The sequence below is a fragment of the Triturus cristatus genome, chromosome 1_2 (genome assembly GCF_964204655.1).
Source record: "Triturus cristatus chromosome 1_2, aTriCri1.1, whole genome shotgun sequence".
NCBI lineage: Eukaryota > Metazoa > Chordata > Amphibia > Caudata > Salamandridae > Triturus > Triturus cristatus.
In genome coordinates, this window is record NC_140580.1 from 252,707,295 (window position 1) to 252,733,756 (window position 26,462).

The 26,462-nt window shown below is 52.6% G+C and overlaps 2 protein-coding genes across 2 annotated transcripts in view; both read right to left on the bottom strand.

Annotated features, from left to right (window-relative positions):
• KIFBP (kinesin family binding protein) overlaps positions 1 to 26,462 on the bottom strand; it is a 517,175-nt gene that overhangs the window by 316,533 nt on the left and 174,180 nt on the right. The gene's annotated exons all lie outside the window — the stretch shown is intronic.
• On the bottom strand, positions 15,239 to 17,934 carry LOC146867110 (uncharacterized). Its single transcript, XM_085603548.1, has 2 exons — positions 17,621 to 17,934; positions 15,239 to 16,285 (listed from the first exon to the last, which is right to left on the bottom strand). Exons 1-2 carry the CDS (start codon positions 17,835 to 17,837, stop codon positions 15,972 to 15,974), a joined length of 531 nt encoding a protein of 176 aa, XP_085459674.1. The 5' UTR covers positions 17,838 to 17,934; the 3' UTR covers positions 15,239 to 15,971.

A 26,462-nucleotide genomic window follows, 5' to 3' on the forward strand; every position in this document is an offset into this window, starting at 1 on the left:
ACAGACTATTACGGGTAAGGGCCAATGTGCAAGCTCGTTGGAAATTTCATCAAATACGGCAGGGTCATCACTATTAGCCCCATATAAGGCACACAGTGTTAGCTTCTGTCGTTTTGCATATTGGCATTCCGTAATAGCCCATCGGCCGAATTTATCAGTTTTAGAATGATAAAAGACAAACCCACTACCTTTTGCTAAGATTGCAACCCCCCGAACCCGTGCCCCCTGTGATGTTGCACACACCAACCGATACCCCAGTGTATTTAAAATATGGCTCTGGGAACCCTCAATGTGAGTTTCTTGGAGGCACACAATATTTGCCCCCCAGGTTCGTAATCCTATTGCAACTGTCTGTCTTTTTTTAATGTCATTTAGTCCACAAATATTTAGGGATAATATTTTTAACATCCCCATAATTTTAGGTAGAGTAAGCTATAAATTACGCCTAGTTTGTCGAGAACCTGCTTATTGTGTTGTCTTTGCCCTTCCATATTGTCTGGTATATTTTCTCTCAATAATCCTAACCACCTGACTAATCTGTCTGACCCAGCCAATCCCCACCACCCTCCCCTTGTCCCCCCCCCCCACCCTCCACCATTCATGGAAGTTGCCTGGCCATCTGGGGGCCAGGCGTTTGACGTCTGTCATCCGAACCCTCATGAATCCGCTGAGTGTCCACCCCACAGTGAAAGAGGGGCTATGGTAATTCTCTTTTTTAAAAAATGTTTTTTTTTTTTTTTTTACCCCGTCATGGCAACTTTAAGCAATCCAAATCACCCCCTCCCCGAACATCCATATAACCCATATAACCCTTGACAGAGCTAGCTCAATTACAATTACAATTAAATTCATTGTTTGCGCCCTACAATATCCTCCAGATAGTTTTTAGCCTGTATCTCTGATATAAAACTTCTAGTAGTCCCTTGATAGACAATTTTGAGTCTGGCTGGGTTCTGGAGGTATACCGTTGCCCCCAGCTTCTGAAAAGGATCAAAGAGCTGTCGAAGTCTCCACCTGCGCTCCACCGTGGCATGTGCAAAATCGGGGCGAGTAAAAAAAGTTATTCCTTCGAAGGAGCGTTTATTGGTGGGCCTGGCCAAATCATAAAGAGCTTGTCGAAGCAAAAAATTGCCAAAAAATAGCAGCATAGCTCTTGGATGTTGCTGAGCTGTCGGGGTGCGCTTACTAGGGAATAAAGGAAACCTATGAGCTCTCTGAACTTCCTTATTCCAATCCCAATCTTGTAATTCTGGAAAAGCCCCCTTAAGGAATGAAATCATAAATCTCCTTGAGTCATCCTTTTCAATACCTTCTGGAATCCCCAGAAAGCGAAGATTGTTACGCCTCTGCCGATTTTCCTGCTCCTCGGCTTTCCACATCAAGTCTTTGAAAATACCATCATGTTCATCGCTCTGAATTTTTAACGTGGTGAAGTCTTTTTCCAACTGTTCAGTTCTTACTTCCACCGTAGCCATACGGTCAGCAATTTCGGCACAAGTCTTTCCTACTTTCCGGACAGCTCCCTGTAATTTTTTTGCCGCCAGGCGAGATCTACGACTATCACTTTTAGCCTCTGCTTGGAAGCTCTTAATGGATTGCAAAATGTCAGTTAATGCTAGCTCTTTGTGCTGTTCACCGTGTTCACCGTGTTCATCCACTTTGGTGTTCTCCATAAGTGTTTGATTCCCGGAGGTTGAGACGCATTTTGGGGAGAGAGTAAGAGGGGTGTCTTCATAGTCCCAGTTCAAATCTATTTCATCTTCCTTATCAGTAGAATCACTGTTTTTTTTAAGCTGGACACGATTTTTTTTCCCCCCCCTTTTATATTTTTTTGAGGTATGTTTATGCTTTGAAGAGTCAGTAATTGGACTGCTATACCCCTTAGCTCTCTCCTCCCAACTTGACACCGAGATACTTATATCGGATAATTCAGATTCCTCAGTAAGAGAGAAAAATTTATCCTGGTTGTCTGGCGTTTTCAGGATGTGTTCTTGTCGGTCATAGCTACTGGCTTGTCCCGAGATAGATGTATTAAAAAGATCTGCAAGGGGGTTTAAACTGCCATTTATCTTGTTGTTATCGCACCGAGGAGAATCATTATCCTGTATCAAGCACCCTTCTGTCTGTATTGGTAAAGCTTTGGCCACGATGGGCAATGCGCCGCCTTGGGATTGAGTTTGAGAATCGTTTGGAGCTTTTGTTAAGGGAAATTGTTGATTTTCTCTTTGCCCATTTTCACTCATCCCTGGTATTGCCTCAGTCCCTTCCTTATTCCCAGCTGGGCATTTTGTAATAGAGTTCTCTGCCCTTGCTGCAATACCAAAACTAGTAGTGATTAAGGGCTGCAAATTGCCATCATCTTTTATCGGACGTGCGGGGATTTTTTTTTTTTAATGGTGGCTGTCTTACTAGATTCACTTTCATTGCATTTTCTTACAGAGCCATCCATTATCTCTCCATTCTCCCCTCTCTCTCCCCCACCTTTATTTATGCCTCCCAGGGCATCCGCCTTTTTCTGCCGAGTTGCGGCCTGCCCGGTGCTCACCTGAGAGGTTAAGTTCTTTGTTTTGCCTCCTCGCAGTCCCTTCCCTGTCATGGTCGTCTGTAGGCTACAACCGCAAAGGAAGAGCTGAAGCACAACCAAACCGATCTGCCCAGGATCTTTATTGCACGCTTCGGAGGAAAGGGTCCTTCGATCCGCTGTGTGTGAGCAAGCCGTGCAGCTCCCTCCACGAACAGCGCTGTGTCTCCGCTTGCTCAGAGAGACTGCCGGAGCCGGAGCCAAACGGAACGCGCGCAGGCCAGCGCGAATCCGGGATGCTGGAGCAACTCGAACGTCCTCGCGGAATGAATGTTGAAGTTCCGATCTCGGAGCGCCAGTAAAATTGTAAAACAGCGGATATCTGGAGGCTCTCCTGCGGAGCATTCCCAGCAGCTTCCTCACGTCGGGGGTAGGCTCTTTTTCGTCTTTTTTACCCCATCTCTTGAGCCATGAATAGATTAGTTGCGGGGTAGCACTCAGAGTGGATCACAACGGTGCTGTCAGTCGGCCGCCATCTTCCGTTTTCCCGATGTATGAGATTCTGATGCATTTCTGTTTCTTTGTGGAGTTGTGTGGCTATGCAATTGTCGATTCAATTGGTGGATCAATTGTTGTGTTGATGTAGTATTCAAATTTGTAAATGCATTAGAGGACCTACTGACTGAGTTGGTTTGGTTATCGGATTAGTCAGAAAATCCAAGATAGAGATACATTTTGAGTATTTGTCTAATTGTGGTGTGTAGGGCAAGATGTAGGGATTCTGAACAAACCAATTCCTAAGCTGTAGGTTTAATTTTAGTTGGTGTAACATGCTCTTGAGTGCATTGGAGCAAGCGCACTGACTAGGGTAGATTGCCAATGGACAGAGGTCTACCTAGTATGAACTGTGGGAATTTCCAATTCCTGTTCTTGGTTTCTAGTTTTATTCTTATTTCTGAAGTTTTAAGATTTGCAACCCAAATATTTTACTTGTTTTGACTTTTCCTACTTTTCTAGGGTAAAGAGACAAGGGTTCAGTTATTTGGTTCTAAAGAGGTTTTGGGATTGTTTTCCTGTTCACAGATATGTCGAGTTATGATTGGTTAAAAAGTCATGTAGCCGGGCTGGGGTTGGTGATACGTCATCACAAAGCAGAGCTCTGATTGGTTGGTTGCTGATGAAACCACGCTTTCATAGGTTGACATTTAACAGAGCTGCGCTGCAACTGGTTGTTCGCTACATCGTTTGTTGTTTTTTAGTTTAAGGTTAATCTTGAATTTTTATTGGGTGTAAAAAAGTGGAAGTTTGTTGATACAGCCTAAGGTTACTGAAATAATTAGGGAAGGAGAGAAAAAGCCAGCAGAAGGAATACCAGCCTATGAAATGATTAAAGAGGCCGGGGACTATACATGTACCTCAATTTCCGATTGGATCAAATATATTGCACATGATGAAGCTTAACAATTTCCATTAGAGGGTAGCTTTATCGTTAAATTTCTTGAGACAAACCATGTACGTTATGAGACCGACGCCGAAACCTACACAGTTTGAGGCGCTTAATAAATGGGAAACGCAAATTTATAGAGAAAGAAAGACAGCAGCAAAAGGAATTGAGGAATTCATTTAGACATTGGCTTGATTGAATCGGCAGGAGAAATGCTAGAGAGAGGAAATGACTGAGTGCGTAAAAACATTCCATGCTATAGTTACTTAGGTGGAACAGGATTTACAAAAAAAACAAAAAAGATGAAAATGCTGATTATGATAAATTTATGTGTGAGCTTTTGAATTTTAGAACTACTCCGTATACAGACATAGTAGCAAGCATAACCCCTACAACAGCAGGGAATGATTCAGGCGCTGAAGGAGATAGTGCAGTAGAGCAGACTTATCATGAAGTGTTGACGATGACCGCAGTAGTGCCTGTTGCAAGATGAAAGAATTATGTGGTATGGCAGGCGTGCCTTACCATATAATACTAGCACAATACACAAAGATGGACCCCGGGTACTCTTTCAGAACACCTTCTCTCACTCCTGGTAGAGTGGCAAAGAGCAGGCAAGCTACTTGGAGGAACATGTGTTAAGCATGTCACATCACCAAAATGGATGATAAGAAATTGACATGACTCGAGAGCAATCCGGCACCAATTTATGAAAATAGCTCTGTTTTTTATATATTTTTAGACATTAAAAGGAAATCTATACATACAGTATAACCGGGGTGATGAATTTTAAAGCATTAAATAAATCAGTAGTTTTCAATGTGAAGACATGAACATTGCAGTCAAAGGGAAAAACATATAAATGCAATCTGGTACTTTGAGTGGGTTCCGTTGAACACACACTGAGTTAAGGTCTAGTGAGTCCCTAGACCAGTTGACAACAGCTAGCACAAATTTACCTGGCTCAGGGGAGCTGGGTGCATAGGTGCACTTTAGCTGTCAATCAGGCTTGCAGTATTGGATAGGTTACCTTAGCAAAAAGGTACTTGCCGAGCGAGTTGAGCAATATCCTTTGGAACTTAAGGAAGGAGCTAGCCCTGGGCCAGGAGACTTCAGGCAGATTAATTCTACCTGGCTCGGGGGGACTCTGGTGCAGAGGTGCTCTTGGCTATCCATGGTGCTGAACTGGATCTGCAGAAAGAGGAGCTGTCAGGAGTGCCAAAAGAGGGTGTAAACAAAAGCAAGATCTTTACGATTGAGCCACAGGGGTGGTTGGTCAATCGTGCATGTGATTCTCTTCTCTTGATGCGTCGAATAAAGCAGGTTGTAGTCGGACCGACCACCAATAAGCCTTGGTACCTGCAAGCACATCGGTTGAGGACATTTTTGTCCAGAGGAACACTGTAGAAAGCTGAGCCTTGCTGAGCGTCGGGACTACAGTTCACAGAAGCCATTTGTCCAAGAATTGTGAGCAGTCACGCCAGAGAGTTTAGGAAACAGGAATTCAAGGTAAAGGACTTCACGTTTTCTGCCTGGCGACTGCAGGGGGCTAGTTCCTCTAGCTCAAGAGAGTTCTTGTGAAGTCTAGAGTTTGCAGAGGGGTTCACCTTCCTTTTGGAACCGGCCTCCTGCCTGGATAGTCGAAATCCAGCAGGTGCAGGGTGGCTTCCACAGGTACAGAGCTTAGCGCCTCTCTTTGTGGAGCCCTGCCTTGTGGTGGAAATGGGTCTCTTCTTGGTATAACATCAAATCTTAGATTCTGCTGCCTGGGGTGCCCCTTAAATCCTGGATTTAGTAGGTGTTAGTGGGTGTGAGGACTAGTAGCCAATGGGCATCTAGTACTGTGGCTAATCCACTCCAGCAGTGATGACATCCTGTGGGTGTATATCACTAAAAATAGTCAAAAACTGATTTCTAGCCTAAATTCAAGATGGACAAAACCATCCGCGGCTATACACCTCTGCTGCAACATCCTAGAGTTGTGGTCAGCCTTGTGGAGGTGGACGCCTCCTGCATAGCTCATTTCCCACCTGCCTACGAAAAACAGAGCAGGGGGAGGCTTTGTTTCCGAGTGGGGGACAAGTTCCTTTGTCCAGTGGCACCAGTGAAGCCTTTGAGGCTCACCGCCGCACCAGACTAATTACCAGCCATCCTGTGTGGGCAGAGGTGTCACCTCCTGTTTACACAGGTCTTGGTCTCTGGGAGCGGCACACACTCCTCAGCATGAGGTCCGACTTCTGTCTTGAAAGCAAACCTTCTAAAAATCCTGCCAAGGCACGAGAACACTGTTAACTTGGTAGACACTGTCTAAAGTGCCACCTAGGTACATGCTGGTTAAACCCCAACACCATCATTGTGTCAGGGGTTAAAAAGCATGGGGTTTGACACAAACACAAAAGAAATCTGCCAAGCCATCATGAAGCGGGACATTTAAGTAATGCCATATGCCAGCCATGTTATTTAATGGACCACCAATCACTTGTGGTAGAATTAGGTTTAGAATATTACCACAGGGCAAAATATACTTGCACATATATTCAAACACATAATGTAATACAACATGTTTCCTAGGGTATAGGTGGCCTACCTTAGGGGTGACGGATATATATTAAATGCAGTGACGGGACCCTGTGTGCAGAGTCATACTCTAGCAGGCAAGCTGCTCGTGCAGGGCTGACATGGCAGACCTGCAGACTTCAGTTTTACTCAGGTCACTCAGGGTGGCACAATAAGTGCTGCAGCCCTGGTACCCTTTTTACATCTGTGCCCTGGGTACCACTGGTACCATATATTAGGGCCTTACAGGGATGTAAAAATACTTGCCCATTTACAGTTACAGATTAAGGGAAAAAGCACTGGTGCTGGGCCTGGTTAGCAGGACTCACCACACTTTCAGATAAATTAGCACAGCATATAGCAGCAAAAAGGGGAGGATAACCATCTAAAAGGGCACTTTACAACATGACCCCCCCGACGAAAGGTGACGAACACTAACCTCTGTCTTAGTAAATCTCATTGTCGAAGTGGAAGAACCTGGAATGGCCATCTGCATTGGCATGGTCAGTCCCTGGTCTGTGTTTCACTACAAACTCCATCCTGGTTTGGATCTTCGGTTGAAGAGGTTTAACTTGGCCTCAACCTACAAGGTGGCCCAAATAGACAACAAACCTCCGCCCTATTTGGCACTTACTGGCCTCTATATGAGGCCTGCCTATTGCAGGGCCAGCAAAACGTCTCTCAGGAAGACCAAGTGATCCTCCCAGGTGGAGCTAAAGGAAGCTATAACGTTCAGATATGCTGCACTGAAATCATCCAGGCCTGAAAAAACTCTATTCACCAACCTTTGAAAAGTGGCAGGTGCAATCTTTCATCCAAAAGACATCACTTTGAATTGAAGGTGGCCTTCTGGGGTAGAGAATACAGATCTCTCCTTGGCTCCCTGGATCAGTTCCATCTGCCAGCACCCTAATGTCAAATCAAAGGTACTGAGAAATATGATTGCCCATAGCTTATCAATGAGCTCATCTGCTCTTGTAATGGGGTGGGCATCAATCTTGGTCACTGCATTCAAGCCTCTGTACACAAGTTTCATTTCCCCCCTGTCCCCCTTGGAATGAGGCTTGGGGGGGCAGTATCATTGGGATAGCCCAGGGACTGCCAGAGGGTTCATTTACCCAAAGTTCCAGCATCTGACTGACTTCAGTTTTGATGCATGCCTTGACTTGATCAGACAGTCTATAGATTTTGTTCTTGACAGGGAGGCTGCCACCTGTGTCCTCATCATGGGCAAACCAGTTGTATGACCAGGGGTCAAGGAAAAGAGCTCTTCAAATTGGCGGAGAACTGGTCTGCAGTCAGCCTGCTGCTGTACAGTTAGGTGCCGATTCGGATCCTGGAGAAACCGGGTACGAACCGTCGGTCGGAGCGTTTTCTCCGTCCGACTCGTACCCGGGAAATAAACATTACAAACATGGAAGTAAGATTCCCACGGAAACACCATTTCCGTACGAATCGTAAAAAACATCGACCGACGAAAATATACATACGAATGTGATCCGGGAATGCTACGACGTGACGTCGGGACGCATTCAGGCTGCAGTTCACGAACCAGGAAGTACGATTCGCACCGACGTCACCCCGCACGGATTATATTTTCCGGCTGCCAAAAACTGCCGGGAAATCAGGAAGCCGCGCACAAGGAGCACCTGTACGCGACGGACAGCCATGGACCCGAACCTACGTGTCATCCCAGCCCCCATAGCAGTCCACCTGCTCTACAGGCACCGACGCAGACGCCGCAGAAGGTCAGAATAACACCCAGGGGCAAAGGGGGGGGCAGGGGCAGGACACATAACCCCCACACAAGTCACAAATCACACATGCCCTGGACATACCTGACCTGCAGGACCTGGTCACCTCGAGGGGGTGGGGGCGTGCCCAGCAACGCAAGCGTCCGCCACAACGGAAGTGGATGTTGACGCGAACCGGCAACACAACAATACCGGTACGTACCGTCCCCAGGCCTTAAGAGCGTGGGTACGGGCCGTACCACGCCCACCACTACGTCACCCCAACAATGGCAGTACGGCCCGTACCCACGTAATAAAGGCCTGGGGACGGGCCGTACCAGCATTGTTGGGGTGATGTAGGGGTACGCGTGGTACGACCCGTACCCACGCTCTGAAGGGCTGGGGACAGTGCGTACCCCTACGGCACCCCATTGGGGGTCTGCACCGTACCCAGGCCCTCAGAGCGTTGGTACGGGTCGTACCACGCGTACCCCCACATCACCCCAACAATGCTGGTACGGCCCGTACCCAGGCCTTTATTACGTGGGTACGGGCCGTACCGCCATTGTCGGGGTGACGTAGTGGTGGGCGTGGTACGGCCCGTACCCACGCTCTTAAGGCCTGGGGACGGTACGTACCCAGGCCTGCAAACCGTGGGTACGGGAATGTACGGAGCGTACCCCCACCCGTGTATGAATGGAGCATACCCCCACCCCACCAGTGTATGTACGGACCGTACCCCCACCCGTGTATGCATGCAGCGTACCAACTCCCCACCCGTGTATGTACGGACCGTACCCCCACCCCACCAGTGTATGTACGGACCGTACCCCCACCCGTGTATGCATGCAGCGTACCAACTCCCCACCCGTGTATGTACGGACCGTACCCCCACCCCACCAGTGTATGTACGGACCGTACCCACACCCGTGTATGAATGGAGCGTACCCACACACCACCAGTGTATGAACGGAGCGTACCCACACCCGTGTATGAATGGAGCGTACCCCCACCCGTGTATGAATGGAGCGTACCCCCACCCCACCAGTGTATGTACGGACCGTACCCCCACCCCACCAGTGTATGTACGGACCCTACACCCACCCCACCAGTGTATGTATGGAGCGTACCCACACCCGTGTATGAATGGAGCGTACCCACACCCATGTATGTCCCGACCGTACATGCCCAGACATAGAAGGGGTGTGTGCAGAGTCCTCCCAGCAGTGCCCAGACACAGGAGGGGTGTGTGCAGAGTCCTCCCAGCAGTGCCCAGACACAGGAGGGGTGTGTGCAGAGTCCTCCCAGCAGTGCCCAGACATAGGAGGGGTGTGTGCCTATCACTCCCAGCAGTGCCCAGACACAGGAGGGGTGTGTGCAGAGTCCTCCCAGCAGTGCCCAGACACAGGAGGGGTGTGTGCAGAGTCCTCCCAGCAGTGCCCAGACATAGGAGGGGTGTGTGCAGAGTCCTCCCAGCAGTGCCTAGACATAGGAGGGGTGTGTGCCTATCACTCCCAGCAGTGCCCAGACATAGGAGGGGTGTGTGCCTATCACTCCCAGCAGTGCCCAGACACAGGAGGGGTGTGTGCAGAGTCCTCCCAGCAGTGCCCAGACACAGGAGGGGTGTGTGCAGAGTCCTCCCAGCAGTGCCCAGACATAGGAGGGGTGTGTGCAGAGTCCTCCCAGCAGTGCTTAGACATAGGAGGGGTGTGTGCCTATCACTCCCAGCAGTGCCCAGACACAGGAGGGGTGTGTGCAGAGTCCTCCCAGCAGTGCCCAGACATAGGAGGGGTGTGCGCCTATCACTCCCAGCAGTCCCCAGACACAGGAGGGGTGTGCGCAGAGTCCTCCCAGCAGTGCCCAGACACAGGAGGGGTGTGCGCAGAGTCCTCCCAGCAGTGCCCAGACATAGGAGGGGTGTGTGCTTATCACTCCCAGCAGTGCCCAGACACAGGAGGGGTGTGTGCAGAGTCCTCCCAGCAGTGCCCAGACACAGGAGGGGTGTGTGCAGAGTCCTCCCAGCAGTGCCCAGACACAGGAGGGGTGTGTGCAGAGTCCTCCCAGCAGTGCCCAGACATAGGAGGGGTGTGTGCCTATCACTCCCAGCAGTGCCCAGACACAGGAGGGGTGTGTGCAGAGTCCTGCCAGCAGTGCCCAGACATTGGAGGGTTGTGTGCAGAGTCCTCCCAGCAGTGCCCAGACATAGGGGGGGGGGGGTGCCTATCACTCCCAGCAGTGCCCAGACACAGGAGGGGTGTGTGTAGAGTCCTCCCAGCAGTGCCCAGACACAGGAGGGGTGTGTGCAGAGTCCTACCAGCAGTGCCCAGACATAGGAGGGGTGTGTGCCTATCACTCCCAGCAGTGCCCAGACACAGGAGGGGTGTGCGCAGAGTCCTCCCAGCAGTGCCCAGACACAGGAGGGGTGTGCGCAGAGTCCTCCCAGCAGTGCCCAGACATAGGAGGGGTGTGTGCTTATCACTCCCAGCAGTGCCCAGACACAGGTGGGGTGTGTGTAGAGTCCTCCCAGCAGTGCCCAGACATTGGAGGGTTGTGTGCAGAGTCCTCCCGGCAGTGCCCAGACATAGGGGGGGGGGGGGGTGTGCCTATCACTCCCAGCAGTGCCCAGACACATGAGGGGTGTGTGTAGAGTCCTCCCAGCAGTGCCCAGACACAGGAGGGGTGTGTGCAGAGTCCTACCAGCAGTGCCCAGACATAGGAGGGGTGTGTGCCTATCACTCCCAGCAGTGCCCAGACACAGGAGGGGTGTGCGCAGAGTCCTCCCAGCAGTGCCCAGACACAGGAGGGGTGTGCGCAGAGTCCTCCCAGCAGTGCCCAGACATAGGAGGGGTGTGCTTATCACTCCCAGCAGTGCCCAGACACAGGAGGGGTGTGTGCAGAGTCCTCCCAGCAGTGCCCAGACATAGGGGGGGGTGTGCCTATCACTCCCAGCAGTGCCCAGACACAGGTGGGGTGTGTGTAGAGTCCTCCCAGCAGTGCCCAGACACAGGAGGGGTGTGTGCAGAGTCCTCCCAGCAATGCCCAGACATAGGAGGGGTGTGTGCCTATCACTCCCAGCAGTGCCCAGACACAGGAGGGGTGTGTGCAGAGTCCTCCCAGCAATGCCCAGACATAGGAGGGGTGTGTGCCTATCACTCCCAGCAGTGCCCAGACATAGGAGGGGTGTGTGCAGAGTCCTCCCAGCAATGCCCAGACATAGGAGGGGTGTGTGCCTATCACTCCCAGCAGTGCCCAGACATAGGAGGGGTGTGTGCAGAGTCCTCCCAGCAGTGCCCAGACACAGGAGGGGTGTGTGCAGAGTCCTCCCAGCAGTGCCCAGACACAGGAGGGGTGTGTGCAGAGTCCTCCCAGCAGTGCCCAGACACAGGAGGGGTGTGTGCAGAGTCCTCCCAGCAGTGCCCAGACACAGGAGGGGTGTGTGCAGAGTCCTCCCAGCAGTGCCCAGACACAGGAGGGGTGTGTGCAGAGTCCTCCCAGCAGTGCCCAGACACAGGAGGGTTGTGTGTAGAGTCCTCCCAGCAGTGCCCAGACATGGGGGGGTGTGCCTATCACTCCCAGCAGTGCCCAGACACAGGAGGGGTGTGTGTAGAGTCCTCCCAGCAGTGCCCAGACACAGGAGGGGTGTGTGCAGAGTCCTCCCAGCAGTGCCCAGACATAGGAGGGGTGTGTGCCTATCACTCCCAGCAGTGCCCAGACACAGGAGGGGTGTGTGTAGAGTCCTCCCAGCAGTGCCCAGACACAGGAGGGGTGTGTGCAGAGTCCTCCCAGCAGTGCCCAGACATAGGGGGGGGTGCCTATCACTCCCAGCAGTGCCCAGACACAGGTGGGGTGTGTGTAGAGTCCTCCCAGCAGTGCCCAGACACAGGAGGGGTGTGTGCAGAGTCCTCCCAGCAGTGCCCAGACACAGGAGGGGTGTGTGCCTATCACTCCCAGCAGTGCCCAGACACAGGAGGGGTGTGTGCAGAGTCCTCCCAGCAGTGCCCAGACACAGGAGGGGTGTGTGCAGAGTCCTCCCAGCAGTGCCCAGACACAGGAGGGGTGTGTGCCTATCACTCCCAGCAGTGCCCAGACATAGGAGGGGTGTGTGCCTATCACTCCCAGCAGTGCCCAGACATAGGAGGGGTGTGTGTAGAGTCCTCCCAGCAGTGCCCAGACATAGGAGGGGTGAGTGCCTATCACTCCCAGCAGTGCCCAGACATAGGAGGGATGTGTGCAGAGTCCTCCCAGCAGTGCCCAGACACAGGAGGGGTGTGTGCAGAGTCCTCCCAGCAGTGCCCAGACATAGGAGGGGTGTGTGCCTATCACTCCCAGCAGTGCCCAGACATAGGAGGGGTGTGTGCAGAGTCCTCCCAGCAGTGCCCAGACATAGGAGGGGTGTGTGCCTATCTGTCCCAGCAGTGCCCAGACATAGGAGGGGTGTGTGCAGAGTCCTCCCAGCAGTGCCCAGACACAGGAGGGGTGTGTGCAGAGTCCTCCCAGCAGTGCCCAGACACAGGAGGGGTGTGTGCAGAGTCCTCCCAGCAGTGCCCAGACACAGGAGGGGTGTGTGCAGAGTCCTCCCAGCAGTGCCCAGACACAGGAGGGGTGTGTGCAGAGTCCTCCCAGCAGTGCCCAGACACAGGAGGGGTGTGTGCAGAGTCCTCCCAGCAGTGCCCAGACATAGGAGGGGTGTGTGCCTATCACTCCCAGCAGTGCCCAGACACAGGAGGGGTGTGTGTAGAGTCCTCCCAGCAGTGCCCAGACACAGGAGGGGCGTGTGCAGAGTCCTCCCAGCAGTGCCCAGACACAGGAGGGGCGTGTGCCTATCACTCCCAGCAGTGCGCAGACATAGGAGGGGTGTGTGCCTATCACTCCCAGCAGTGCCCAGACATAGGAGGGGTGTGTGCCTATCACTCCCAGCAGTGCCCAGACATCGAGGGGTGTGTGCCTATCACTCCCAGCAGTGCCCAAACATAGGAGGGGTGTGTGCAGAGTCCTCCCAGCAGTGCCCAGACATAGGAGGGGTGTGTGCCTATCACTCCCAGCAGTGCCCAGACACAGGAGGGGTGTGTGCAGAGTCCTCCCAGCAGTGCCCAGACACATGAGGGGTGTGTGCAGAGTCCTCCCAGCAGTGCCCAGACACAGGAGGGGTGTGTGCAGAGTCCTCCCAGCAGTGCCCAGACACAGGAGAGGTGTGTGCAGAGTCCTCCCAGCAGTGCCCAGACATAGGAGGGGTGTGTGCCTATCACTCCCAGCAGTGCCCAGACACAGGAGGGGTGTGTGCAGAGTCCCCCCAGCTGTGCCCATGGAAAGAAAGGGGTTGAGTACACACAGATACAATGGCCACAATTGTCAGTCAGGTGCTCAAAGACCCAGCAGAACACGAAACACATGTGTGTGCGAGGCTGGGAGTACACACATGCATAGTGCGGAAAAGGGAACATGTACACATGAAGTCCTTTCAATATACTCCACTCACAAGTACAGTGACCCCCAAGGATGACACAAATGATGCAGGTGGAGACGTTTGCCAGCATGCATGGTCAAAGTTGAAGGGGTCCGTCACACACCCAGCAAATGTAGACACAGCACTGCACAAATGTCTTCACAACACCCTGCAGGGAAGATGTCAGGGTCCACAGAGGAAGGTACACACCTTGGGACAATGTCACCATGCAGTAACAGCTTACATGAGCAAAGTTTGATAGCAAATACCGTGTGATGGCACACAGATAACAGGGTCCACCCCACGAACAGCACACTACAACATATCCCAGACACCTAACACATTATCGCCACCCCAAATCATGGAGCAGCACCACCAACAGCAATGCCAGAAAAGCAGTAGTGTGCCAAGGAAAATAAAATCGCTTTATTCAGCAATGTTCTAAAATGAATTGTACGAAGAGTTCAAAATGCACAAGGCCCATAGGGCAGTCCATAGTTCCAATCCAGGTGGGGGACACATTGGGATGCGTGTCCCCTAGCTTGCCTGCACAGTTCAGAGTACCTTGTCATCCACAGGGGGGGGGGCATCATGTGGGGGGGAAGGACCAGGCACCGCAGGGACAGGAGGGGCAAGGGTAGGTGTTGTGGGTGCAGGGACGGACGACTCCAACACAGGGGGTGGGGCAGCGCCAAAGGTGGATTGGAGCACGGCGCTGCACACTACTGCCAGGTCGCCCAGCGTCTCACCTGCACCCGAAGGAACCACAGGCCCCAAGGAGGGGGGGGGGGGGGGGGGGGGTCGCAGGGATGGGTTGCAGCGCTACCCGGGGAGGGTGTGGACAGGGGGGGACTCAACCACCCTGACCGGGGACTCCTTTGACCGCTTGCGGGGTGGTGTCCCTTTGGGGCTCAGGGACAGAGCGGCCATGAAGGAGTCTTTGGTCTTACAGTACGACGAGGCCGTTAGTGTACTCCACTGGTTCCCGCACACGCCCAAGAATAAAATATCCAGCAAGTTTATAGACATGGGCCTAATATTGGCAAAGAGGGAGGTGACTAAGGGGTGGAAGTCGAAGGTAGGTCCAACACACCGGAGATGGCTGAACGAATTCCTAAAATGGGCGGCTAGTGAGAGCACACTCAGATATCAACTAGCCCGCCGCAAACCAGATGAGCGAGCTCAGGAAGCGGCGATGGAATGGGAAATTTTAGTGCAGGCCTTGCGTGACAGCCTAACTATGGAGGAGGAAGACGAGGAATCGGATGATGCAGTCGATGCAGTCGTGGTACCGGCTCCCCTGCCAGTCACACACGCTTAGTAATTAATGGAACTCTCCTGCTAACCACCACACATACAGACTCTTCCTGGCTGGGCGCTATGGGGGGGACACGGGGGGGGGGGGGGGGGGGGAGGACCGAGGGAGGGATTGCAAGTCCAAATTTAATAGAAGAAGAATGCGAGATCCATGAGAATCTTGGGGGTGAGGGGGGTTAACTTTAAAAGCAGGCAGCGGATTTCCCCACTAGACGACCGTACTTGTAAGAAATGTAAAGATGTAACATATGGCTAAGTGGCGCCGCCCGGCCACCGGGATGTGGGCAGTACGGCTGTGTGTACCGCACGGATGTAGGACTAAGGGGGGCGAGAAATCTGCGTTAATGGCATTTATCCTGAGTGTTATACAGTATATTGGGACCTGCAATAAAAATGGTTTGACAAAAAAAATGAAGGAGTCTTTGGTGGAATCCTGGCCAGGAGAGCTGAGGGGAGTGGATTTGGAGGGTGGTGGTCGTGAGGAATGTGGACTCCCACTCTGGCTGCGTGTCTTCCGTTTCCCCCCTCGACCCAGTGGGTGAGCCTACTTCACCCTGTGTGTGCGTGCCAGGAGGTGTGCGCTTTGCCTTCCCTGGTGGTGTGGTGCCTGTGTCTGGTGGTGTGCGTGCATGGCTACGTCTGGGTGTGCTTTGAACTGGCATGGGAGTGGGAAGTGTGGATGCTGCAGGGGTAGGGGGGGGGGGGGGGGACGTAGCGCTGCAGGAGACCGAATGCTGCAGTCAGTGTCGAGTCTATGGACCTCAGCAAGTTGCGTTGGTCAGACTGCGCAGCTGAAATGCCCTCCATGTATGCCTCCATCTGGTTGAGCACTTGGCTGTGGCCATGGAGGACATTAAGCATCGCAGTCTGACCAACCTGCAACTGCCGCAGGATGTCCACAGACTCTGCATTGGTGGCAGCAGTGGAGACAGGGGCAGGGGGTGCGGTGCCTGGCAATTAGGAGACACGTGGTGACCTAGCACGGCGGGAAGGGACACGAGCAAGTGGGAGGCCGGTGATCGGAATGGAGGGGGCTTGTAGTGATGGAGTGCTGGTGTCAGCTGTGGGAGCAGCCTCCGCCCCCTCGGAGTGCTCAGCCTCGGGCCCGTCTGCGTCATAGTCGGTGGTGGTTTGACTGGACAGGTCCTCCGTTGCACTCCCGTCGGCCTCCGTGCCACTCGATGTGCCAGACAACTCTGCACTGCTGGCACTGGTGCTCGCTCCCTCCTCACGGTCCGTGCCAGTGTCTCCCTCGTAGTCCCCCGACGATGCTGTGGGCAAGGTGAAGAGACAGGAGAAATCAGACACCTGTATACATATGTCACATGAGTCAACTCTACATAGGTCACAGTGCATAGCCTGAAAAGCTAGAAGAGTAACATCTACAATACAAGGTACATATGTAGTCCCTGCAATACACAGTTTGTTGACCCACCACGCCACTGTTAAAATATGGAGAGCATGACACAATAGCAAATAACTTGATATCAAATTGTATAGAGGAGCCAGGCTCTGGGAACAATCTAGCACAGCATCAGCGACACACAGCGTAGCCAAGAAAGGGATGAGCAGGAACCATGTCTAGCAACTCTTGGGACATGCTGCAAAGGTAATACTGAAAACCATGGCCAACATGACTGGGGCACTGCACCTTGAGTATTTGGCCACACAAACATCACACACTGGCCAGACCGAGCAAGGAGACTTCAGGTTTGGACATGTAGGCCTTGCCCGCACCAACCCCCCCCCCTACCTGAGACAATGTGATTGAGACAGAGGAAGTACTTACACCTCTTAGTCTGGGATGAAAACACATGGCCTGCAATTAATCCTGATCGCACACAAACTACCCCTGGTGCGCCTGTCCACACATATCACTAACAAACAACCATCATCAGATAGTTGTACCAAGACACACAGGCACTGGCCCCTGTGAGTATGCACCAGCTAATTTAGGTCACCCTGTACAGTGGACACATGTAGCACAGTATACGTGAATACAAATGAGGCCATGGTACTATGCCACAGGGCCCAAACTATGCTGAAGACACAGAGAATGTCCACATTGTCTGATGACACACATGATACCTAGGAAAAGGTGCCCCAGGGGACTGTAGTGGCCACACTACCCCATGGCCCTGGATGGATATGACTGGAACACAAGCCACCATCCCTGCACTATGCACATCTCACACTCAAGCACATCATGTCAGAGGGCACAACATTCGACATGCAGGCAGTAAGGCAGTACACATGAAACACATACTCCCATGTCGGGACTCAGCATCAGTGCCAACTAACATGGACCCCACAATGACTGAACTGGCCAGGGCACAGGCAACGTGCAAAAACACGTTACACACCACCCCCACACATGATGCTGCAAGCATTGGGTACTTGGAGTTAAGGCCAGCCTAGATGACCTTGTGCAAGAGTGACTACACACAGACCAGGGAACACATGGCAAGGAGGGGAAGGGAGGAAGAACAGCACCGCTTTACTTTGGGGAACAGGATATGCACTGCACATTTAAACCCTGGCAGTGTATCCATGCAACTGCACACTTCCAAAAGCTGGTCACACACAACAAACACACATGTACCTACCCCCTTCCTGCCGCTGCTTCTCCGCTAGGCGCCTATCCAAGTCAGGGAAGACCACCGCCAGCACACGCTTATGGATGTGGGTCAGACGGCGGCGCCCACGGTTTTTGTGGCTCTCAGGTGAGTCCCCCAGCAGGACCCGTGCGATCCTCCTCGTCCAGCACCGGATGTCCTGCCAGCGTTTCCTCACCTGGGCTAGGCGCCGCTTCCGACCATCCATCCTCCTCACGGCACTGACGGCTTGCTTCCAGATCTCCCCCTTGGCACAGACGCCTACCTGTGAGGATGCAAAAGTGACAATACATCAATCCACCTTATCAATGATACAGAGACACACATATTACAAATCATGCATGTTTGAACTGGCCATAGTATGCAGCCAACTCATTGCACCTTTGTCATAGTGACATCATCCTCCTGGGAATGGGCAAATGCAGTAGGTGCCATTGAAAGTACACAGGTGGCATGAGGGGTGCAACACAATCAATGATGCAGGCTCACACTGTGCATCCCAAGCTACAACAGGAATCTGAACAGTACCCATAAGCAGTCACATGCCCCAGCCCACTTACGCCACCTCAGCAGAGTACACAGACACACACAGGCACTGAACAATCACCTGGCATTGGCAACTGCCGCTACAAACCTCACTCTGCACATGTGCCACTAGACTGGGGGTGTCACAGATGTGGGGCTGTCTCAGCACGGCAGACATCCAGCACAGCTCCCTGCTCACATCAGATGGCCAGGGTGTATCCATCCCACATGCAGCTGGGGTGCAACACTCCACATATGCACACACCCACATGACAGGGGACTCACACACACACACCAATGTCCAGGGGACGAACACATCATTTGGACACTCTCACCACAGGTACACTGAACAGACACACATCTGTGGGTCCTGGCACATGTCACCCTGGGGGGAGCACAGACTCCCATCAGGACTGTAGGAACAACATTTCCAGGAGGATTAGGCAGGCTGAAAGCGGCATGCACCATGCAGTGATCGTCACAGTAAGCACCATGCTAGTGCGTTGTGCACACAGGAACTACAGCATGCTCTGCATAGGAGACATGAGCCCTTCCCTCCCCCCCCCCCCTGGGAACCACTATGAAGAACCCTGCATGTCTGTCACACCTGGACACAATTCCAGAAGTCACAGTAAAAATGAGGGGCACAGTTTAAGCTAGCGGGGTCTGCACTCACCTGCTCCCCTGGTCGACCATACAGCATGGTGTACTGTGGGAGGATCACATCCAGCAACGCCATATTCTCCTCCATGGTGAATGGCTGGGCCCTCTCCACAGACATGGACATGGTGCCAGAGGAATGACAAGCAGCAGCAGTGTTGTGGAATGAAGGGATGTGCAGGCAAGTGCTCTCTCAAGGGACCTGGCTGCCTTATATCTTCCTTGCTGGCCTGTTTCATTTACAGGAGTACAGAGTGATTGGCTCAGTCACATTTGCATCATACGTGTCCTCCAATCAATTTAAAACTACCCCAGTGGGGGAGGAGCCTAGCCTGCAGCCGAGATGGCTGCCTAGCTCTTCGGCTCCGCCGACCCTTGCGCCCTTCGTCGATATCCTGGCAAGAATCCTGCGCCTCCGAGCCCTACGCTTACCTGCGCCACGTTCCTGACCACGTTACTGTGACTCCGGTCGAGAACGGAGCTGCCCCGGCGGAGTTGAGCCCCGGTTTCCATTCCGGCCTTCCAAGCGGTCGCAGCCGGGCCATTGTTTAGTGGGGACGGCCGGCGGCGACAACGATAGCAGCGGCCGCTGTGGAGAGGGAGGAGCCGGTGCACCGGACCTGGAGCGCGGCGCTGGGATTCTCACAGCAGCCTTTTCCAGGCTCGGCTGCCCAGCGCGCCCCGCTCGCAACATTGTATCCGGCTCTCGTATACTGTATCCCGGCCCAGCTGGGAGAGGGCCGGGATCGCTTCTTTGTTGCAGCCTACAGCAGCGGACGCCATCTTCCGCATCGGAAACCCTGGTCTTGCCGGTGGGTTTCCCTGCACCACAGATTCCCCTGTCCCTGAAGCCTCTCCACGACCGGCTGCCTCCACGTTTCCGGCACCACCAGGGCCCCGCAGAGAGCTCATCACTTTCCAGATACCGATGGCTGGTGAGGGGGGCTTGCTTCCCGGGGCGCTCGATGGTTGCTTGCCTAAGATGGCGGACGCAACAGCACCCTCCATCCTTGATCCACCGCTGGGGCTTCGCGACATCCTGGCAGCACTGGAGGACCTGCGGTTGGCCTTCCACGACTCTGCCACTGGTTTGGAGGACCGGTTTGATTGGACTTTTTCAGCTGGCCATGAGGATTCTCCAGTGCGGCATGCTAAGCCACATCTTCAGTCGACTGTCGGTGGATCACCCGAGTTGAGGTATGTGGCAGTGACGGGGGGACGTGTCCCAGTGCCCGCTGCGGTACTCTTCGGCTCTGCCCTGGAGGAGTCTGACAATACTGCTCCCTTGGTATGGCCGGAGCTTGTGTCTCAGACGCCGTTTTGCCCATCTCTTTTGTCCTTTGGTGCCACGTCTCTGAGCGTCCTCCTGGACTTGCTTCCTGTACATCGGCCGGCCGCTACTCTGGAACTTATGCATCGTCCTGCTCCCTGTTGTACTAGCCACGGCATGGCAGTGGCGCATTCTGTGGTCCGTTACTATCGAGCTTCACTCCAGTTTGACTTGTCTTTTACACCTCGACTTCTGCAACGGACTCCATGGTGGCCCATCCCGTCCAGGTTGGCCGTACTGCAATTGGATTCTGTTGGACTGCAGATTCGAAGGGGCCAAGGCTGAGGAAGGGGGTTTTTCTTGTTGCACATTGATACGTATATGGCTGGGACTGGGACTTGTGACTGTTGGAGGTACATGTAGCATGGGTGTCAGGTCGGGGCCTGGGGTTGGGTGACCGCGGATAATCGATTTTGCTTGCATTGAATAGATCCTTGGCCCTCCTCCGATCAACCGTGACATTCTTTTTCTTTTTCTTCTCTTTCTCTTCTCCTACATTTCGGGTACTCTTTCGGGGCGACAGACACACTGCTAGGGGGGGTAGGCCGTAGCCTCTGCATGCGTGTAGGGTGGGGGGTTTAGTTCCTTGTTGGGTTTTTTTTTTTCTATGGGCCTCCTTTTTCTTTCTTTCTTTTCTCTTTTTCTCTTCTCCCTTTCTACTCTTTACCTTTCTCGCTTGCTCTTTCCTTTCTTCTTTCTTGGGTAGATGGGAGGATTGGGAACGCGTGGGTAGTGCTTGGGGATCGTCATGTGATATGCTTCTTTTCTATCCTGATTTCATTGAGTGCGATTGATTACCTTACGGATAATGCTTGCTGACTCTTCTGATGATCGTTGCCCACTATAGTCCTAACTGCATTGCTTTGATTCGGATCCTTCCAGACCAGTTGCTATGGACTTATTTCAAAACTTTATAAAAATTAAACCTCATCATCCTGGCGCTCGGCGGCACAATTGTGTGTAACGTGACCGGGTCTATTCGTGCTTGTACTGATATGCTGCTGAGTTGTATAATTGCTTGCTGATGTGCCCTTTATTGTCGAGGCCGGCCTGAGGGTTGTAGGCCCGTATTTGTCTGCACATACTGTTAAATAAAGGTTTTCCAAAAAAAAAAAAAATAAAAAAATAAAACTACCCCAGTGGCAGGCTATGCATGGTTTTAAAATTGAGCATGATGTAATGTCACCAACCACATTGCAACAAAGTAAATGGTCTCCAACCGACTTCTGCTGGCCACATGATGCAAAATTCAAACCTGAAACTCGGTCTCCATGACAACCAGCATGCATTTAGGCCCCTATACTTGTCCCTCACGTGTCCCCTATGGCAATCCTATGTCACAACACAGGTACGGTGCGTCCCACAGCCCTAGGGCACCCCAAATGCATTTCAACGGACCGTACACGCGTGTGTACGGTCCCTATCACTATGGTGGTGCTGGCGTATGCGTACGCCATAGTGATAGGGACCGTACACACGCGTGTGTACGGTCCGGACTACTATGGGGGTGCTCGCGTACGTGTACGCCATAGTAGTCCGGACCGTACACACGCGTGTGTACGGTCCCTATCACTATGGGGGTGCTCGCGTACGTGTATGCCATAGTAGTCCGGACCGTACACACGCGTGTGTACGGTCCCTATCACTATGGGGTTGCTCACGTACGTGTACGCCTTAGTAGTCCGGACCGTACACACGCTTGTGTACGGTCCCTATCACTATGGGGGTGCTCGCGTTCGTGTACGCCATAGTAGTCCGGACCGTACACGCGTGTACGGTCCATATCACTATGGCGTACGCATACGCCAGCACCACCATAGTGATAGGGACCCCACACACGCCCTCGGAGCGTATGTACGGTGGGATTCACACCTGACAGTGGTGACAGGCGGCACACAGGAATGAATTGAGCTGTCATACATGGCCAAGGCTGGAGATCAAGGCATCGTCTGTGCAGTACTACATGTGTCGGGCACAGGTGGGTCAGGCTGTGATGTGGCACCATACTCCTGAGGTGTGAAGCTAATTACAGTATAATGGGCTGTGTACACATGTCACGTGTGATGGTGCCCTATGTGCCACACATCCCCTGCACTCCTTTGACATGTGTGCATGTAGTACTGACTTGGTGGGCCACGCGTCACTGGCATGGCACAGTCACCGACACCCGCAAATGTCCCCTGATGCCAGGTACACGGAATGTTACCCCTGACAAGTGAATGCCCGCGTTGCACGCTGTAGCTATGTCATGTGTGTGTCATGTGTTCCCATAGGTTTGCTGTAGGTGTTTAGTCAAATGCATCTGCTGTTGCTGCAACCAACATGTGTCTGTGTGTAGATGGGCATGGCACACTGTTACGCACACCAGCACACATGTGTAATCCGACGTTAGGTGTGTATGTATGCATCGACACGGAGTTCCAAAACACGGACATATCTGCATACTCACAATGTATGTGTGATCAGTCTTGACATGTAATCCTTCATGGCAAGGTGTGTGGTGTGTCCTTATTCTATGACATGTGACCTGTGCCTCTAGTGTTCCGCAACCTGTCTGTACAATAAACATCCTTCTTCTGCACATATTTTGATGTCTGTAACTCCTGTAATGCGTCTGCCTGCTCACTTACACTGGCCCACAGCTAGTTTCATGGCATGGCATATTGAGGTTGAGAATCAACGTTTGTAGCTGGCTCTTGGTAGGAGTGTCACATGCCTGGCATACGTGTCCAGGGCATATTGCACAGACCTGACTCTGTATGTAGCATATGTGTATTGCCTGTTGAGCATGTGCTCTGTACATTGACATTGGTGGTGTACTGTACTCACTCTTCGTTGTCCCTTCTAATTCACTGCAGGGCTCCGCCTCTCCTTCGACTAATTCCGGACTTGGCTGACATGCGGGAAAATGACTGTATACGCCGCTACCGCTTCCCCCAACGCCTGATTGAGGACCCGACGACACGGCTGGCAACACACCTCCAACCGCTACACAGGTATCCTACTGCACTGACACCCAAGATGAAGGTGATGGCAGCCCTACATTTCTTGGCCACGGGTACCTTTCAACATACCATTGCCCATGTCGGTGGGATGTCCCAAACCATGTTCAGCCGTGTTCTGCATGATTTTTTAGAGGCCATGTTGGAGCACCTGGATGAGTTCATTAAATTCCCAACTCCTGAGCAGTTGACAGCTGTCAAGCGTGAGTTCTATGCCCTGGGAGGGATGCCCCATGTCATTGGGTCCATAGATGGAACTCATGTGGCTTTGGTACCACCACAGGCACAGGAGGTAGCCTTCCGTAACCGCAAGCATTACCACTCCATTAATGCCCTTGCGGTGTGTCTTGCCAACATGGTGATTTCACATGTCTGTGCTCGTTTTCCAGGATCAGCACATGATGCGTACATCATGAGGCGTAGCAGGGTGCCTGAAATGATGCTGCAGCTGCGCAACGAACGAGCATGTATTGTTGGTGGGTATACTCTGGCAGTCCTGTATTTAACGTCATCTTCCTGTCTTACTGCTCCTCCTGACCCACTCTTGTCCATGAGGTTTCCATGTAGGGGACGCTGGCTATCCCAACATGCCATGGCTGATCACACCTCTCCGCAACCCCAGCACGGCTGCCGATCACCGCTACAACAACGCCCATGGGCGGACCAGGCGAGTGATAGAGAGGACGTTTGGCCTCCTGAAGAGCCGATTCCGTTGCCTCCACAAGACCGGTGCACCGGTGAAGGTCTGCAAGATACTCCTCGTGTGCTGTATGCTGCACAACATGGCAGTGGAGAAAGCTGTGCCACTCATCCTGGATCCAGATGAGCAGGACCATCCACCCGTGGAGGATGAAGGGCTTGGGCACGAGGCAAGTGATGTGGAGGAGGAGGAGGCGGTAGAGGACATGCGGAGTCGGCTCATACGCGACTTCTTTGCTTAGTGGTGAGTTCCAGTGTCTGAGTGTGCACGCATTGGGCTGTGTGTGGCATGTGTTGCAATGTGTGTGTCCATCTGCATGTCTTCCAAGTGAGTCAGAGGTGTGTTTGGATGTGTCACTCGAGTGATGGTGCAATAGAAAAATGTTTTTCCAGAGTCATCATTGTCACCTCGCATGTTGACAACCTAATACGTGTCGAGTACATGCACATGCATGCGGATGTGCTTCTTTTGGCTGACTTCTGGTGTGTCTCCCATCCACAGGTACTTGCGTATGCTGTCTGCTGGTGGCATTGTTGTGCTCCTGATATTCCTCATGAACACAGCAACATGTGCTGAATCAGCGTTACATGCACGGACAAGTTCGAAAGTCTCCTTCGGGTAAGGGATGCAGCACGGCTTTTTGGGAGTGGTATTTGTTTTGAATGTGTGTGCACTGCTCCTGTTCATGTTTGGATACTTTACATACATGTAGAATCACCATGGAGCACATGACCTGGAGCAGAATTCACCTGAATTGATGGTCAGACTTGGTGACCGTCATCTGTAATGGGATTGTGATGGAGCCATCAATGTGTGTAACACTGGCCTCGGAAACATACGGGTTGCACCGGGTTGACATGGTGTGTGAATTCCACATTAGGGGCTCAATGGCGTATAGCAGGCTCTCTGTGAGCAGCAGGGGGTGTTTAGCTGTAACCCGTCACTTGTGTGCCAGTGTCATGGATTTCCAGCATCTGTAGTGGTAAGGGGGGTGCCAGTATTGGTCCCACGTGTTCATCCACATGACCTGTGTATGTGTTGACAGTTGCATTAGCATTCCGACACACATGAGTAATAAAGGTGTCCCTCTGCCTCCAAGGTGCCTCATCTCTGTCAATGGTGGTCTGTTGCCACTGTGCATGCGGCATGTCTGGCATTGTTCTCAGAGATGGTGCATATGAGTCTATGTGTAGAGTAGCAAGATGCAAGCTGTTTGTCAGGGATTAGATTCTGTATTGTGCCTCAGATCCTGGTCTTTGTGTGCTACTTGTGGCATTGTTTCCTTGACATGGCGCATGCTGCTGCAGGCCCTGCTGCAAGGGCACCCAGTGTCCACGCAAACGAGCTGGTGTTCATCATGGATTGCTTGATGACATGTGCTATGCTGATCAGCAGCATCTGTGCCTCATGCGGCAGCACACTCTGCATTATGCACAAGATCCCCAGTTCCATCCACCTCAAGGCAAGATGGAGATCATCCCCCAGGTCAACTATGACATCCGTGTCTAATCCTACCCTGCACTCTACGGACATGTGCGTTAGAAATCCCATGATACTTGTCCACATCCAGGGTGCATCTGCACAGCTCTGCTACTACATCCGGCGACCAGGCCACATCAACGTCCAACAGAGATGGGGGGAGTGGATCACTGCCAGCTGCAGGATGACCTTGTCAATCCACGCACACACTCAGGAAGGATGCAGCCCACAACCACAACACAACCTTGTGGCACTGTGATCCAACACCCAATTGTGCCATCTCCATGCATCCAACCTTGGCTGGCCCACCATTCTCCACATCCACCTGACTCAAGCATGTAGGACATGGTTCTGCCACGTGTCTACACATACCTGGGACTCCCACCCCAGGACACTCCACATGATCCCTGACCTCTGCGCATGACTGTTGCTCTTCTAAATAGGTCTGTAGGCACAGTTGTGCGGGCACCCCCTCAGCTGGTTGGGCCCATCACGGGTGAGTATGGTGCTCCATGTCTGTCTTGGATGGTACGTTGTGACCCATGTGTGTCCTGTGCCAGACTCAGACCCCAGGGTATGGATGTTTGGAGTTAATTCAGAAATCAGGCATGGTTTGACTTTACAACACACACATGTAGTGGAATAATGCAAAATGACGGCATCATCTTGTGATTGTGATGAATTTTATTAGTGCTGGGGTACGTGTTTGGGGGGGGGGTGACAAGAGGTGCTTGGCGGGAGTGTAGAATCCAAAGTTCACAGGGGGAGTTGGTGTCCTTGCCATTGAAAGTCATCAGAGTCTGTGCCACAGTCTTTGTCAACATTGGTCAGACAGTGACCAGCAAGGCCATGTGGCAGAGAATGTCCTTTGCTGCTGTGCTGCTGTTGGGCCAGAGGGCCAGGTGCCAGGCCAGGTGACCTGGGAGATGGTGATGTTCAGCTGACTCTCACAGTCTTTTTCGTGGACGACCCACCTTCCTGCGGGGACCCTCAGAAGCCTGCCTTGACGATGCAAGGGACGCTCCGTCAGATGAATCCTCCTCCTCCTCCTCCTCCTCCTCCTTCCCTGTGTCTGGTGCTGCTCTACGCCTGGTGGCACAGGGAGGGTTTGCCAGGCTTTGGGCGATCTGACGGAGG